We start from the raw sequence: 17,261 nt of genomic DNA on the forward strand, positions 1-17,261 counted from the left end.
TCTAGCAAAGATCAAATGATCTAGAAATGGGTATTAAAATACTTAGAGCAATACAGAATTAAGGAAAAAAAAGAGTAATAACAGTTAATAATTTTTAAAATACCATTTCCTATCCAGGGCTCAGGAAGTTTAGAGATTGCCAGGTCTAGTAGTTCCATTCATATTGAATGGCTTTCCTAAATGTGGGAGTTTATCAATCATCTGGGATTTTCTGTAAAGCTCAATTTTGCCACACGCTGTCATACAGAGCATGGTTTTACTTTATTGAAAAGCTCATAGTATTTCACACCGAGTAAGGTATTTCTCAGTGAAAGAGTAACAGAAAACGACTGCTAGCAAGTTAAGCACATAAATATGCACAACCTTCTTAATGCAGGAAAAGCAGCTCTATAGTTTATAAATTTTATTTCCTGTTGGTTCCTTTCTTTCCTTTTTAAATATAGAATCTGTGACAATGTTGCTCTCAAAATTTGACCTGAATTATCTCACCTGAAATTCTGCAGTTTTGGGGTTTGCTATGCGCACTGCTTTTGTTGCAGAGATATCCATGCCAAGTTTATCTGCAATGTCTTCTTGGGAACACTGAGAGGAAGAGACAAAAAACCACCAAGGTCAAGTAATTAAAATAGACAGTAAGCCAATGATGAAATTTGGTATCAAGAATGAACAATGCAATTGTAGCACTTGCTCTGAGGCCCCATAATATATGCTCTTATGTGCAACACCCACTCATAATAAAAATTAAGCCCCAGTCTTAAGACTAAGTAGGCAAACTGGTTTATCTACAAATGTTAATTACTAACCAAAATAAAGCTAGTTTTTAAAAAAAAAAAAGGCAAGTGTTTATTTAGGCTTCTGTCATGGATTGCTGTCATCTGTTTTAAAAACAGAGGCTCAGATTCTGCCCCCTGACTTGCAGTGGATATTTTATTCTGAAAATAGCACTTGCAAAGGGAATGGTACCCGAGCTTTCTCACAAAGAAAACAATCCCTTGGGGGCTACTTACAGAAAGTAAAGTACTGTCTATGAAGAACGGGTCATATGGCCAAGCCTTCAATTTTCATAGCTGCATAGGATTCTCATAGTTCATTGTTGTTTTCATTTTCTTGAGTTGGGAGTATTTTTAAAGCCCTTATTCTCAAGGTGTAAAAGCTGGTCAGTAAAGCAATACACATGCACTTTATCAGGCTCAGACAATGTCTGTGCACATACAGCAACAGATGCTACTGATAAGATCCACATATAGATTTCCAGAATTTATAGCTTTATTAATGTATTAAAGAAACCAATAGCAGACTAGGCATGTAATTGAGGATTTGCTAGTATACTGCAGTCTCCCAGAAGTGTTCCCTTTGCACTGGCAGCACTCCGAAAAGTGTGTTGATAGACCAAATGTGAGGAAAATGAGCAGATGATGCCATCTGAAAAAGTGGATTATTGCATACAAAAAAAATAAAATCTTAAATGAATGGTGACCTTAGGAGGAGAAAACTGTGTTAAACAGTTTTCAGATGTGTATCTAAACCATGGTATGTTACTGTGATTTAACTAAATGCATTTTGGCTAAATTGGCGCTCCTCACAGAAAGCAATGTTATTGTGTACAAGTGTAATTTGGGGCTGAAACCAAGAAACAGATTGTAGGCACAGATACATAAGCAGTGTTTGTCAGATAACACTGGGCTACAGAATGTTGTAACATAAATGATATTTGTCATAGTCATAGGCCTCACATTGGTGTTTTAATAAAGTGTTGGTGACGGAGCAGACTGTGGGTTTCATCGTGCCACAGCAGAAATACAAATATGTAATGTGATAACATGATATACTGTGTGATCTTAGAAAATTCTGCTGTTGCAGTTCATAAAGGTCCTCAGTTGTAGTGATGTAATACATTCAATGTTTTTAAGCGTATTACCTATTCAGTGCTGAAAAAATGGAATTATATTTATTAATGAATAAGGAAAATCTATAGAAGCTTGACCATGTTATACATGTTATTTCCCCAACACGGTACTACCACAGGTAGTCTGAATATCTTTGTCAAATACTAGCACTGCAGGAAGTAATACTAGTCACTGTCCTGGTTACTTAAATGAGTTAATAACAAAATATTAAAACTGGAATATATTTTTCAGACTTTAGAATTAGTCCAAATTTTGCTTTTGAACCTCCATGAAATCTGAAGTTGTTAAAATGTTATTCGATCCATTTGGATTACCAACTTTTGTTGCAATACCTGAACTTTTCAAATGCGTGGAAGTGTTTTAGGAGCCTGCATCACTGTCTCTGAAAATCTTTGAGTAAGTTATCAAAAAATAATCTGTGATCAGCTAACTACCTCTTAAAAGGTTGTGTACTTTCAGGGATGTATACTTCTGGCCATCTAGTAAGTTTTAAGTTCAGGAAAAGGTTGAGAAATTCCACAGAGGTTTTAATACAATATGTGATGGTAGCTCCCCATATGCTAAGATGCCCACAAATTGCACTTTAAGGCAAAGGCTTTGAGCAGATCTTGCAACAGAAAGGATCTTGCAATAGAAAAGGATTTTCTAAAATGTATAGTGTATTTTCAATAGCTGACTATGCCAATCTCCACGTATGGACAGTTGCCATAAGCATTTGGAGGGCATGGGGGTGTACTTAATTGTTTGTTTTTTTTTTTTAATAGTACGTTCTCTGATCCACTCCACAACTATGGCAAAGGGGTATGAACAAGTGGCCATGACAAAGACGGTGTTTCCTGCTGAACATCTTATTTCAACAAAAGAATCCTGCTGCAAAATTTCAGTATTAGAAATTACGCCAGCCGTTAGTACTGGAGTGGCACATGCTGCTCCAGAGTCCTAATTCTTGGTAAAAGACTACCTGCATGGCTTTAGCAAATAATATGAATAATACCTGCAACCAGTGGTAACAACGATTACTATATTTTTATTTGTTCTTCCATGCAAAAAAAAACCACCTGTGAAATTTACAGAGGAATCTGTGTCCCCTTAGTGTGCATTATAACTTTTTTACAGGTATTCTTAGAATAAACTCTTCGCTGACTGAATAACTACGTATCAGCTTGGTATCTAATGCAAGGAATCATGGGCAAGTGACAATACTAAAAAGAGACAAATAGAAACAGGGTAATCTCTAAACTGTAGTAATATCCACCAGAAAGTACTAAATTTTTGTTTGTTTTCCAGATTATCAAACTATGATGAATTTCACATCTGGTGATCAAAGTCTCGAGAGAGACTTGCTGTCTTACAATTTCATCCTATCAAGTTAAACTAAAAACAGTACTTCAGCAGCTATTTTCGCTTCTATACTCAGAACTACATGCCACATTAACAGTGACTCATTCAATTTCTCTGACCTACAAACTCATAAAATATTATACTGTAATTCCAAAGCACTAGCAAACAATCACCTGCCAAAACAGTAACGGATAATACTGGTACATTTACACAACAGCATATCCTCAGACCATCCTCTGCAGTTTTGGCTGCATCGCTGTTCCAACACGCAACTAAGAAAAATACGAAATCAGTATAATATACCAGGGCAAAAGTGAGTGCTTCAGTGAATCCAGCAGCTGCCAAGTCCAGCCTCAGAAGTTCTGTGAGCTTATTGAGGGGGAGCTAAAACGAAACAAAAACCAGTTTTCAACTGCCATCTAAAAACATTTTTCTATTCTTTCCCGAGGTGATTCTGCCTGTTACATTACGGTGAATTCACTAGGGCGGTACTATGCTTCTGTGCTTAAAATTTTTGAAAGCGTCAGCCAGCTGCCTTTAGGCTTGCCTGAGGAAATGAATCCCCCAATTAGAGATTTAATATGGGCTCCCTACTTAAACCCTGTCTTTTTTTCAAGTACCGGCAACCACTGGTCTTGGACTTACTCAGATCAGCGGGGCATCTGTTTTGTATCCTATCCATGGTAAATACTTCTTACGGCAAAGCATGTCAAAATATTTAATTCCTAGGTTCTGTTTTCCCCAAAGCCCTTCTGGCATGCACTAGTCATTTACTGACAACAGAGCGTTTATTTGAAGGGGCAATCTTACTTGATTAGCTATGGTGTACGTTTTCGGAATAGTCATCTGAATGTTGTTATAACCATAAGCTATTGCTGCATCTTCTACGATATCACATGCATGGATAATGTCCGCTCTGGTAGGAGGGATTTCAATCTCTATATTGTTCCCATTCCCTATGACGTGTGACTTCAAACACATCCTAGTCAGCAGCTTTGCAAGGCTTGATGGAGTTTCACTGAAACAAGACAAGAGAGTAGTAATTTATGGATCTTGCAGTATATCGACTGGCTTTTTAAAGTAATCAATGTTTCTGCTGCATTGCCTTATATCCTGAAGAATCTCCAGGCGCTTTATGGACTGTACATAGACTCAGCATTCCATCAGAACCAGCTCAGATTCTGACTCCTGAGACGGTTATTTTGCTTTACTTCCTAACAGTTGTGTGAGGCCATAAAGGATCATTCACCTTCCTTGAAAACAGGGGAAGAAGTCTTACAGAGTTTATCTAATTACACAAGCTAACCCCTAAATTTTTGATAAATTTAAAAAAAAAAAAAATCACAGTGTAAACATTTTTAGAACAATGCAATAATCCATGTTTTCTAGTACCTTTTTCGTGATTAATGTTTATGAGTAAAAACTATGTTTTCATTTGCAATAACACACCTGATTCCTACTTTCTTGTTAATGAGTTCAGGTTTCACCTTCTCTTTTCGGTAAGCCAGTTCCTAAAAAGAAGGACAAAGCTTTTCAGCATACACAATGCCTGCCATTTCTACCTAAGAGGATTCAATTTTGACATCTTGGTAATCTAGCTTCTTCTAATTACAATACTAAAATGACATCCACGGAAGACAAGTGTGGAGTATTAGGCTAAACTTAGTATTTTAAGATAATAGGATTTTTGAAAACATATTATAGCACGTGATGCAAAAGCTGTTCTCGGTTAAGCTAGAAGGTTGAATGCAGCATGAAATCCCTGTTATTGAAACTTCCGATCATTTCTGATATAGGCAAGTAACAGTTTCTGAAAGTTTCTAGTCACCAGTTCATCCTAAGTCAAGCCCTAAAGCAGTGAATGGTCATGCACGAGATCTCATGGCCTAGTACAGATCAAATGACTTTTAGGAGGAAAAGGAAAGAAAACTTTCTATTTCTGTATTGGCACAGAAATATCTACCGGTATTTTACTTAAAAAGTTTGCAACGTATTTAAGAAAGTTATTTTGTATGTATTTACTTAGTTTCTAAAGTTTAGTTTCTAAACTTCTAGATAACAAAAATCCTTAAAAACCTTAGCATCTAAAACTTGGGGGATTTTTTGCTTTATTTTCTCTAGGGAAGCTACTTTGGTTACTGCAGAGATTTCTGTTTTGCTGGGTATCTCTTCAGGATTCTAGGTCTTTCCTCTGTTGAGTAAAGCTGGCATTGCTAAAAGAAAAAGCTAAAATACCACTAGAAAAACTCTCAGTAAAAATAAGTTTCTTTCCTTCTAAACAGTTTGTACTTGCTTGATACATCTGATTTTATGAACTCGGCCAGATCTCTGTTTGTCTTCAGTTACCTTCAGGAAACAGGAGGAATTGCTTTCTTTATACTTATTAAGAGAACAAAAAAGAAAGACTCCGTTACTGCAGAGAGGTCTGCCTGGGACTCTGAATGCAGGCAAACCGGCACTTGAAGTCAACATCCTGCCTTATAGAACTTTATATAGTTGGAGTTTATAAAGTGAAAGGCTGAAGAATCCAGTGTTACAAGGTTATTTTAACTGAAGGGCGTTAAAGCTTCCAGATCTGATAAGTAAGTTATGCTGAGGCTGATTTCAGTTGTCCACTGGTTTAAGCCTGAAGGACCTCTTCCTGCATTCGTTTTTCCTGATTTGGAACACGTAGGTTTTAAAGGCTTTAGACAACAGATTATGACCTTTGATTGCAATCTTTACTTGTTCCTGAAACAGTTTGTATCACGTGAACTCTAAACCACAACAGGGGTTACCACTCGTAATTTTAAACCCTACCCTTCTTTTTGGAGTATCAGGCTATGCCAGTAAGCCTGTATTTTTAGCCTTATCATAAATTAGCGGAGCTTCAGAATGAGTTTCCTAGATAAGGGGAAGCTGGACCTGGAGTTATTTTTTGTGGGGCTAGAGAAGGTCCTGATTCACTAATATACAGAAAGTGCCAAGCTGAGCTTTTACACTATACCTCAGAATCAGTATATACTGCTTGTGCAGAAAAAGAAGACAATGTCACTCTTACCAGACTTTGTGTAAATAAAATCCTTTCCCCAAGGATACTGAGACACTGTATCACCATGCTTACCGGGTAGATGTGGGTCTTCCCATTAGGATAAACTACTTCTGCTGCTTCAACGCTGAGAGGGGCAGAAAAACAGAAGTAAAGATGTTTTTAACACATGGCCCAAATGTAATGTCTTTCTGACTGGAGATTTATACTCACCTGAATGGCTTCTCACAATATTCACTGAACATCGTGACTATAATATCAAGAACAATTTTTGCCTACAAAATAAAGATAATAATCACATTGAAATCTGTCATCTACTTGTGTTGAAGTAGACGAAATACCTTAACAAAAAATGGGGAAGAAAAGATCTTGTCTTACACTCTCTTCATTCTATTCTATTTAATAACTTAACAACCAAAATCCTAGCAGTCTAGAATACTAGATTGAATTGTAAAAAATGTTTTTCTTCTGCTGCGAAGACATTTATGCAAAAACTTGAAATCTTTGGTTTTCAAGGTTCTGAAGCATTTGTGTATCTTTGCTAAACTCTGTTCTGAAGATACACAGGGTCTTTATTACCAGTTGGAACTGGGTCTTCCCAACTTTTAGTCTGATTAGTCATTTCACTGAAGTTCCAAGTGAGAATGCAGGGACTGAAGGACTGTGCATTGTTTAGAAATATATTGTCAAATAACCTCATCTGCAAACTCTTTTGTTTTACAGTTAATATTTTAACAGATTAGTATAACAGAACATAATCATGAGATTCAGATCACCTTCTCAATCTACAAGGGTTGTTTTTTGATGCCTCACGGTATAATTTCCTTCACGTAAACAGAACAGCATTATTTTTTTTTTTTTTTTTACTATCAAGGCAAGCAGTAGCAAGAAGCAGTTATTTATTAGTTTGCTTAGAAGGCACTCCCCAACGTGCAAATTTATTTGTGTCGTTAACATATCATTGTGTAGTAGGGTAAGTTAAAAGCGTTTTTGCTCTGAAGCATCAAGATACACACATTAGGGAAACTATCAATGAATGCACAACCTATATTCAAGAACAGGCAATTAAAACTGCCAGGTTTTCATGCTTCGGCTTTGAGTTACAGAATTTGCATATGGAAAGACTTCGATTCAACAATTATTTGCACAGCATCCCTGCTTGAAAAAGATAACTAAGAAGAAAAAGTGTCGTCTTCTTTCCCTCAGCCCAAATTTGAAGTAGGAGACAAAATGATTCTTTACAAAGAGTATTCTGGCAAAACAGGCAGTCTTAGTGAATTTTACTCTTTTCGAAGCCTTTCAGATTTAGAAAAAGTGCTCAACAACAAAAAAAGCCCCTAATTTACTTAAATTACTTTCTCGTACAAACTGAACACTTGCTGTCAACGGAAAGACACAGTAAAAACAGAATCCAGTGAAAATACAACACTGTCTATAGAGCAAGCCTAAAACTGTGTTGAGGGAATTCCACATAGCCCTACAACTATCCTGCCCTTTTGAAATGGGAGGCTGGCTCCATAAAGTAAATGCCTGGCTATTGAAGGTCTTTGTATTGGAGCCCTATCACCTAAAGGGAAAACGATGATATTACAGCATATCAAAAGCAGGAAAGGTTAATTTACCTTTGTAATATCTGTGCCTGTACATTCAATAAACACATTTCTGGTGTTTACGCTTATTTTTGTATGATCTCCTAAAACAGGTGAAGACAAAAACATGTTAAGAAATGTTATTACTTTTCTTGCAATGATACTGACTCCTTCTGTGATTCAGAAAGATCATTGTCGTCTTCCGCAGCTTAAAAAGCCACCAGCATTCACAATTCTTACCAGAATAGCACCTCTTCTTATTTTTAAATTTATGAATCAAAAAGAAGAAAAAGACAGACCAGACTCATTGACCAGGTTATGCTTTACGTTGAAAGACACACAAATCTACAGGTATCTCAGCAACCATTTGAAAAAGCAAACTAGCAGACCAGTGGCCATCTGCTGGTTGCAAAGTAGTTCTGCACCTCCAGAGCATCTCACCTCTCCTGGCTTTAGTAACATATTTGCATCTGATGCGTGATGTGCGTAAGAAAGCAGCCTTGGACAGGAATGAATTAAATGGTTTTAAAAAAAGTGATTTAGACTGATGAATATCCATAGCTACTTCTGTGAATAACCAAGATCTCTTGACACTGTCTGCTGATACACTCTGGGTTTGTCTGCACTAGTGATTCAGGTCCTAGTATGGGTTCCTTCTAGGCATGAATTTGCTTTGTGTCCGTACCGGGAGTCATGAGGTGTGCACTGAACCACATCACCGATGCAGCCAAAACTGTTTCTCATCTGGAAGCAGCAAGGTAGAACATACACTTAGGGGCATCACCTAAAGTGTCTCTCTTGCAAATTGGATGCAAAGTCCCCCAGTAGGTGGTTCCCTACAAAAGTGGGGTTCTGTTAGTAAGACACAACAATCTAGAGCAGCTGTACAGAAGTCTGCCTCGTATTGCCTGCTAGGTATGGATGGATTCATACCTTGAATGAATTTCATGGCCGGTAACCATGCAGCGTGGACATACGCAGTCCTAGAATTGTATGGGATCGTGCCAAATCCAACCTCTTTGTCCTTCTCGCCTTTCACTGCACCATTGACTAATGCAGATGCACCCCACAGGAGGCAAAGGGAAGCAAACGCTTGGATACACATGGGCATTCTTGCTTCCTTTGTTTGACCCTGAGCAAGTCATTCAGCTTCTGTGTTTTAGTTTTCTACCTGAGAAACTAGGTCACAGCTAGACTGAAAATTAGGTGCACTGAAGATCTCAAGGCTGAGCAATCTTGTATTCCCTTCCCTTTGATGCTGTGCTGTACCTCTTTGCAGACGGAATATATTCAGCATTTCTGGACTCACTTCAAAGCAAACATAACCTTTCACTTAAATGCTTGTAGATAATCCAAAAAAACAATACAGATGTTTACATTTCATTATCTGTTTAAAAAGTACCTTTAACCTGGAAGCTTCTCTCAAACACTGTTCTTTAAAATAGAGACAGGTATTAAATTTAGCTCAACCTTTTTAACTGATAAAATGTAAACAATGTGCAATGCTTATACATGGAACACTCCCAAGTTGGAATGAGCCTAACAAAGAAGGATCAGACACAATGGTTGACACCACCTTCAGTTCAGAACGGTTGTTCTTACCAGTCCCTGCCACAGAGTTTGAGCTGCCTTTTAAGAAGATTTGGGTTAGCTGTTTAAGATATGGGTAAGGTCAATCAGGAAAAATACATTCAAAGAAGTTATCACTGCAGATTTTATTGGTCAGTGTAGGGAAAGTTACTGATTCTTGACCTAAATATATAGGTATACTAAAGTATCTTTGTTAAAGGAGTAATTCCTACCATGTCGTTAATTGGCTTCAGTAAACGTGGTTCTCAAAAATCACCCATAGTTTCTTTTGCATTCAGAGGAAACCCATGTTTAGAAACAATGCAAAAAAGTCTAGACCAATTTATTCTTTTTAAGCCATTAAAGTCTTCTGGAATCACTTGTGTGACAGCAAAAGGATCCACAAGAACTGGTTCACACTGCTGAAAAATACACTGGGCTTAAGACCTAGGTGAAAAGTTCCCTACTGTGACCACATAAAACGGAGTACAAAGCAGACTGTTGCAGTTACCAGTTTACAAAATAATTTCTTACACGCTTCTTTTAGCTGAATGTCTGATGAACAATGTTTATGTATGCAAACAAAATGCTTTCCTAACAAAGGTTCCTGTCGCAAGGAACCTTTCTTGAGTTCTAGAAGGGTATGAGAAGCTAAATGCAGAGGTTTGCAGTGGGACTTTTACATCCTCTTGATGAGGATGAGAAAAGAGGAACACCAGCAGGCTGGGGAGGGAGCCAAAAATTTGGCTGCATTTAAACTGAAAGAAGGAAAGAAGACTATATGAAATGATAAGTGAAACAATTTTAAGAAAACAGAATAATCCTTATTACACATCAACGTTTCTGTTAGACACTGACTCACACACAAAATAGCAGCGACAGTATAAACTAGTCATAAGTAATCTTACCATTGATGATTGGTGGCATGGACAGAACAACACCGTTGCTGTCATAAATGACAGGATAAAGCGGCTTGTTTTCAATTAGGTGTAAATAGTGCCGAAGGTGGCTGTCAGTCTGGAGAAACAAAGCATAACCTAAATTTCACATTAGCTCACTTGTGAACTTCCATGGTGCCACAATCCTTTACTGAGAGATTAATGGGAGTTTTGAAAGAGGGAAGGATTGGGCTTAGGGCTAGGTACTTCACTAGCAAAAGCTGTTTGCTCTCAGAAGAGGAAAACTTTGAAATAAGAGAACTGGATTTTTGGTTTTCTTCAGAAGTGTTAAAAATTATTTCTTTAAGGATTCTCTCAAAGATGCATAGGCCATGCTGTCCAAACGATGCCTTTGTTCACCTTTCATTGCCAAACCCACAGGCACACATCCTTAGTTTATAGAACTTTCCTTAGAAGTGATAAAAATTAGCACTACAGTACTTTAAGTTATAAATTTCTGAATACTGACGCATTTATGCTTAAATTTGATTCAGAATTTACATCTGTTCCAATGACACAGGTATATGCTGTACCAAAACCATCATTTACTTTTAGTCTCTCTGATACCCCGTGTTTCCTAGCTCTCTTACTCATCTTTAGTCAGAGATCTTTGAGGATTTATTTATCTCTATGGCCAGTATGTGTGCTCCAGCAGGGCTGCATATTGTAATGACAGTGATAATAGTATCATTTTCAAATGCTGACATTTAAAGTGGCCCACATAAACATCGTAAAATTAGACCCGATAGAATCTTTTCCTAGCATTTACCTGGTTTCATCAGGTTGCTGGGCCAAGAGCAGTGCCAGTCTTAACTTGAGCCTTTTACACAGCTACGCTTGCCTAATATGTAGTTGGGTAAATAATTGAACATTTTCCCCAAGTAAATTGGACAAATTAAAGTAACGTTAAAAAAATCTGATCTTACCTACCCCAAGCTTTTCTCAGCTTTATACACTGAGTATCTTACCAGTGTAGATAGATAAATATACAACCCTTTTACAGTATTATTAAGAGCATCATGAAAAGCAGTCTTCGTGTTGATAAATTAGAGGGTTAATATCAAACCCACTAAGAGTTATGCTTAGCTACAGAACACCATGATGTATCTTTAATGGACAATAAAAATAAAGTATTACTGTGCATTTCTCATGAATAAGCAAAATGTGGAATGTTCACTGGCTGAAGCTACAGAAGATAACTGTGTTTTACTTGTAAGAACAACTCTTAATAACAAGGATATGAGAGACATTGAGCCTTTGAAATTGATCTTCCTGCATTTAGTGCAACCAGTCTGAAAAGTCCCACTTACCCTATACAGATCCATAATTTCTGAAGCTGTGTACTCCTGGGATTGATTCAAGGGCTTGAATTTAATTTCGGAAGGTGCTTTAGCTGTAAAAGTAAATGGACCAGAGATGGTGTCCAAGTCATGGGTACCTATTGCTACTAACGCTCTTCTCCTAGAAAGAAAGAAGACAAAATAATGATTTTACTAGTAATATTTGGAGTTCCTTTGAGATAATATCTCATGATGCTCTACACTCCTATGCATCCATAGAACTTACTGAAAAAGCAGAAGGGCAACTTTGAGAAGCCTAGAAATTATTTTCATGAATAACATCTTAACAAATGTTAACAACACACCTAACAGTCAAAGGCAAATCCAATGGGACTGTTGCAAAACGCTTCTTTCTCAACTGTTGTAGGAGCTGTAACAGCTATTTATGTTGAAAAATATTGAGAGCAGGCAGAAACAGGCAAGAAAATAAGAAGGATCAAGAGAGCTGCTATAAAACATTTTCCTTAGCATAAAAATAAATATAATGCCTCTCTGCAACAGGGATGTGCAATCTTAACATGCACATAGACACTATATGCTACTTTAAATTTGAGCACTAACCTGCAAATATTTTGGTGTAGTTTTTCTTGGAGGTCAATGAAACTATCATAACGTTCCTTGGTAAAACTTATATTACGAAGGACTGCAGCTACAGCATGAGGACGGACTTGGACAGTCTGCAATTTACAACAGCAACACATTATAAATTTCAAGTACACAGAATATACAAAACTAAAACGGAATAAATGTGCACTTTTGTCATAAAATCCTCTTTTGTAAAGTAGTAATCAAAAGGAAAATTCATGGAAAGACACCAGAATCCCAAAGGGGAAAAAACCCAAACAAACCCACTCCAGGTCTGGTAGAGACAAGGAGGTTTCCAATATACTGTGTAATGGCCCAGAAGGTCAATGCAATGTGAGCATCTGAAACTTTGATTTGATTTGCTACTAGGTTCACCCAAAATAATTAGTCTATTGTTCCTCCCCTTCCCTAGAAGTAAATCGCAATGAGTAGAGATAATTAAATTTCTTTAGCTCTTGTTCTGCAAATAAGATTTCCAGTCTCACTGCTCTTCTAAAATTGGTACTGATACCTATCTTGCTAGTTCAGAAACTCTCAACAAATTTACAAAGGTGCAGTCAGCACTTTTACCTCTTCAGTGATAATCAGCCTCTGACCTTCACCCTGAGCTGGTATTATCTTTTCGTACCTAGGGAGATTTATCCTAGAATAAAACCAGAAATAAGTCTGTAACTGAAAGAAAGACAGTTCCCCAAATGCAGGAAACTTTAGAAATGTAGCAACAATTATATGTAGAAAACTTTCTTAGTAACATTTCTTGGCATGTAAATTAGCTTACTGTTTAAAACTTGTTTTCTGTGGGATGGTAAACAGATTACTGAACTAGAAAGGAAGGACTCAAGAAGATAAAGTCACAGCAGAAAAGTGAAATAAATGATTTGTTTTGGTATTTATTACAGAGGATCACAAGGAAGTTCCTCTGCAGGCGTTCTTTACAGAGGGTAAGTCTCAAATGGAACAGCAGTTGAAAAATTTTTAGAACAGATCCAAAACCCAGTAACATTCTAGTCTAGTTTTTTAAAAATATACAATAGATCCTCTCCAGAGGAAGATCTGACAAATCTGATCTACACATGAGATCGTACTCAAAATCCAAGCAAGTGGCAAGTTTGTTTACTGACCAGAAATGGACTCTTATTTAAACAAATAACAAACCACACAAAAACCTCACAACTCTGCATTACCTTTCTTTAAAGACCTGCAGCCCTCGGACCAACCCTTCAAGGCAAAGAAGATCGTAACGGTTGGCGGGAACATCAATTTTATAGAGAACGGTATCAGATGCGCCCTTTGCCTTTTCTTCACCTTTTTCTTTACTTATAATGTCTTTCTCAGATGTCTGAAATTAAGCAAAAATGTCTTTTTAACCTGAAATATCTCAACATTGACAGGAGTATGATAGTGAGATAACACAATAGGAAAAATTGTATTAATTAAAAGTTTAAAGGTGTAATTTGGATTTATACAGCAAATGGACACACCAAATACCAGAAATGATGTAAAATCTAAATCTTTCTCAGATTCGGAGATTGTAATGCAGTACACCGAAAAAAAAATTCACTATTAGAATTTGAAAAAGAGATTATAGAAGCAAGAGTCTGGAGGCTAGCAGATCCCAGTAGAGAACTGAGACCTTACTTTGGCAATCGATGGGCAAATGACTTGTCATATCAAGTCTGTTCTGAGATAAAGCATAACTTATGATGTTCAGATGTCTTTTGATAAACGTCATTAAAAGATCAATTAATTCAAATTAAAAAGCAAAACCAAAACAGGTCTACCTGAACAAGATTTACATGGGTACAGTTAACAGGGCCAGCAAATTTTCACAAGTACAGAATCTAAATCAAAACTTCAAATGTAAATTAGTTACAACTTAGGTAACAATGTCCAGGACAAATACAGTTTTGTGGACATTGCACAGAAGAATGCATACAAAACAAAACCAAACAGACCTTGTAAAATATGTTCAATACATGGTCTGTGGCCATATTTATGCTGCTAAATAAAGTGGGGCCAGAGACTGAAGACCAAGTGGCACAGACTGCCGACCTCCACGAAGCATAGCGATACGCCATCTTGGGGTCTCTCGCTTCCAAGACGGTAAGTTTTGTATGTCTGTTTTTCTTTTCAGATTCAAACCACCTGTGTTAATACAGTCTATCACAACAGTATTTTATAACAGGAACCTAAAGGTATGTGTAACATGCTCTGCCCTGCGGTATGGAGATGCACGAGGATGTTTCAGGATGAAAAGCCTGCTGCGGTACTGCTGGAAGGCTGCATAGGCCAAGGGGGCCTTCAAGTCTTGTCCACACTGCTTTTTGTGGATACCTGGGGCCTGGCATCCTCCAAACCTTGCCTAGACATTTTCTTGGTACATGCTAGAGGGCATTGGCCAACACGGTACCAGGGAATATGCTGGAAATAATGCAGTACAAACTCTTCCCAAATAGAAATGCTGTCAGTACTGAAAAAAGTAACAAATAAAAACGTTACTTACAATTTCATCAAGCTCCAAACCAAATTCAAAGCAAAGCTCATTGAATTCTTCATCAGCTGTCAAGAAAGAAGGTGAATTTTGGTTAATAAGCAGACCTCAGACTTTTAAAGTGATTTTTTTGTGTTTGCTTTGAATGTTTTCAAACAAGATAACAAATGCTATTTTGAAAAAAAGGGTGAAAGTAATTTAAAGAATTTTGCTTATATTTGCATCTGAGTAGCAGTTTCTTTACTACATATTGCGTTTATTGACACATTATTCTTACAGTCACAGCAAGGGCTTCTGAGCCTCGAGCCTAGCTTTACTACCAGCTCCTCAGCCAAGTTTGTCAGAGTAACTCTGGCCTGAACAGGTAATGACAACAGGAGGGAGCAATTGGACAGTTTCTGCCAACAGCTACTTTTTTAATCGGTCAGCTTGTCACACAGAGGTTGCATCAGCTGCGTTGTGACACGCGAGTAACACAACCCTGATCCGAAAATGGAGATTTGCACCCATGTGTCTTAAGAGCCTACCAACTCCAGTGAGGGCCAGATAAACTGCTGCATGTCCCTAAAAAAACGCTCTTTCGGCCAAACAAACAGTTCTTAAGCCCCATTTCTAAAGAGCCGGGGAAGGACTGAACGAGAACACAGTATTAGTGGTTTGCTTTGCCTGCTCCCACCTCTTCCCTCTCCTTTTTGATTTAACCAGTTCCTAAAACAAACGGCGAAACTCCAACCAGGAATCGCGATTTGGAAATGCGTGGTTCCGATTTCCTGAGTGGTTTGGACTCAGACAGCATGTATGCGGGCAGAAGGCTGAAGGGTCCGGGGAGAGTAGATGGCTTTGGCGTGCCGCCGGCTTGTGAAGAGCGGACGGCTGGGCGGCAGCCCTGATGCAGCCGCCGCTGTTGGCCTGAAGCCTGGCCTTCCCCCGGGGGTTAGTTCAGCTCCGTGGACGCGGGATAAGCAGCGAGCGAAGGGGTGCCGTCGGTGGACGGCCGGACTGCCCCATCTCCGCCGCCCGTCAGGGGTTTGCCCGGGCCGGGGCGGGGCGGGGCGGGCAGCCGGCGGAAGGCTCCGTGGCCGATCGCGGCCCAGTGGCCGCGGTGACGGGAGGGAGCCGCCCGGCAGGGCCGCGGACGCCTCCTGAAGCACAACGGGAGGATCCCCGGGACGCTTCAGCCAGGACGCGCTGCGGGCGGCTGCACCACGCCGCCTACAGCCGCCGACCCGGCACCCCGCGGCCGGCCGCCCGCCCGGGAGGCGGCGTGAGGCGAGCCGCGGTCCCCCGCAGCCCGCGGTCCCCCGCAGCCCCCGGCCCGCCCGCGCCACTCACTGTAGGTCCTGCCCAGCGCCTGGAAGAGCAGGTCCCGCTTCACGCTGACTGTCGGCATGGCGGCACCCGGCTCGCCCGCACCGCGCCTGCGCGGCCGCCCGCCAGGCCCCCGCCGCGCCGCGCCTACCCGCCGCGCTGCCTGAAGGCCGCTCTCCTTTCCTCCGGCCCGCCACCGCCGCCCCCCCCCTCGCTCCCCGGCGCGACGCTACGCAGGCAGCCCGGCCGGACGCCCGTGGAGCGGGTCCGCCCGTCTCCTGCGCCCGGGGAGGAGGCGGGCAGCGCGCCGAGCACCGGCAGCGCGTCGGGCAGCTACGGCGGTGACATCAGCCCGTTGGCCGGGAGCCCCCGCTCCCTGTCAGCGGCGTCCTTTGGCGTGAGGCGGCCGGTGCGGGCGGCGTGAGGGGCCGCCCGGCCGCGGCGGCACCAGCCCGCGTTGGACGGCGAGCTGCGGCGTTTCCGCTGTCCCGACGGGAAAAGTGGGTGCAACCGGGACAGCGCTTCTGCAAGTTTTGGGGTGTTTTGGGTTTGTGGGGTTTTTTTTGACGATACCTGTCGCTGACGCCCCGGCTTAAGTGCCGGGGGTGGGAGGAGGTTGCGCGTGCGCTGGTTTGATTAGAAACGAAAGAGTTAAGCCCGAATACCACAGGGATTCGAAGTTCTCGGTCAACTTCCATAAGCCTTTTAATTAGAAGGCTCTTAAGCGCGAGGGTACGCCGGGGGGCGCTGGGGACGAGACAGAAATGGCGCCGGCCGCTCTGAGGGGGAAAGACCCGCCAAAACTCCCCAGCGTGAGAAAGGTTTCCGCCGCGCAGCTTGGCTCCTCGGACTCGAGGCTCGCAGCTCGGACCGGTGCGGGCCGCGGGTGCCTCCGCCCCCGTTGCCTAGTGCCGTCCGTTTGAACCGGGGGCAGGTGCGGCGTTTACGCGGCTCGGAGCCGAGGCCGGGGCAGCGCCGGGCTGTGGAAGCCGCGTCGGACGTTTCTGTGACAAGGGAGGGGGGTGCAGCGGCGTTCCGAGACGCGCCTCGCCCGGGCTCCGCCCGCTCCCGGTTCAGGATCAGGTTTCCTGCGACCGGGCCGGGGCGGGGCGCGGGGGAGGAAGGTGCCCGGGGCCCGGGGCGGGCTGCGCCGGGGCGGTCGCCT

The 17,261-nt window shown here is 41.0% G+C and overlaps 1 protein-coding gene across 1 annotated transcript in view; it reads right to left on the reverse strand.

The window, feature by feature from the left end:
* Nucleotides 1-16,206, reverse strand: part of FARSB (phenylalanyl-tRNA synthetase subunit beta) — a 42,321-nt gene extending 26,115 nt beyond the window's left edge. The window contains exons 1-14 of the mRNA XM_076340858.1: nucleotides 16,121-16,206; nucleotides 14,801-14,856; nucleotides 13,482-13,636; nucleotides 12,868-12,940; nucleotides 12,274-12,389; nucleotides 11,683-11,833; nucleotides 10,343-10,451; nucleotides 7,899-7,969; nucleotides 6,490-6,551; nucleotides 6,352-6,403; nucleotides 4,698-4,759; nucleotides 4,059-4,266; nucleotides 3,552-3,632; nucleotides 490-582 (exon numbers count right to left, since the gene is read on the reverse strand). Of these exons, the coding sequence (XP_076196973.1) occupies nucleotides 490-582; nucleotides 3,552-3,632; nucleotides 4,059-4,266; nucleotides 4,698-4,759; nucleotides 6,352-6,403; nucleotides 6,490-6,551; nucleotides 7,899-7,969; nucleotides 10,343-10,451; nucleotides 11,683-11,833; nucleotides 12,274-12,389; nucleotides 12,868-12,940; nucleotides 13,482-13,636; nucleotides 14,801-14,856; nucleotides 16,121-16,178 (1,347 nt within the window). The 5' untranslated portion in view covers nucleotides 16,179-16,206. The remainder of the gene's footprint in view (nucleotides 1-489; nucleotides 583-3,551; nucleotides 3,633-4,058; nucleotides 4,267-4,697; nucleotides 4,760-6,351; nucleotides 6,404-6,489; nucleotides 6,552-7,898; nucleotides 7,970-10,342; nucleotides 10,452-11,682; nucleotides 11,834-12,273; nucleotides 12,390-12,867; nucleotides 12,941-13,481; nucleotides 13,637-14,800; nucleotides 14,857-16,120) is intronic.
* Between the last annotated feature and the right edge of the window lie 1,055 nt (nucleotides 16,207-17,261).

This window comes from Aptenodytes patagonicus, chromosome 6 (genome assembly GCF_965638725.1).
Source record: "Aptenodytes patagonicus chromosome 6, bAptPat1.pri.cur, whole genome shotgun sequence".
Classification (NCBI taxonomy): domain Eukaryota; kingdom Metazoa; phylum Chordata; class Aves; order Sphenisciformes; family Spheniscidae; genus Aptenodytes; species Aptenodytes patagonicus.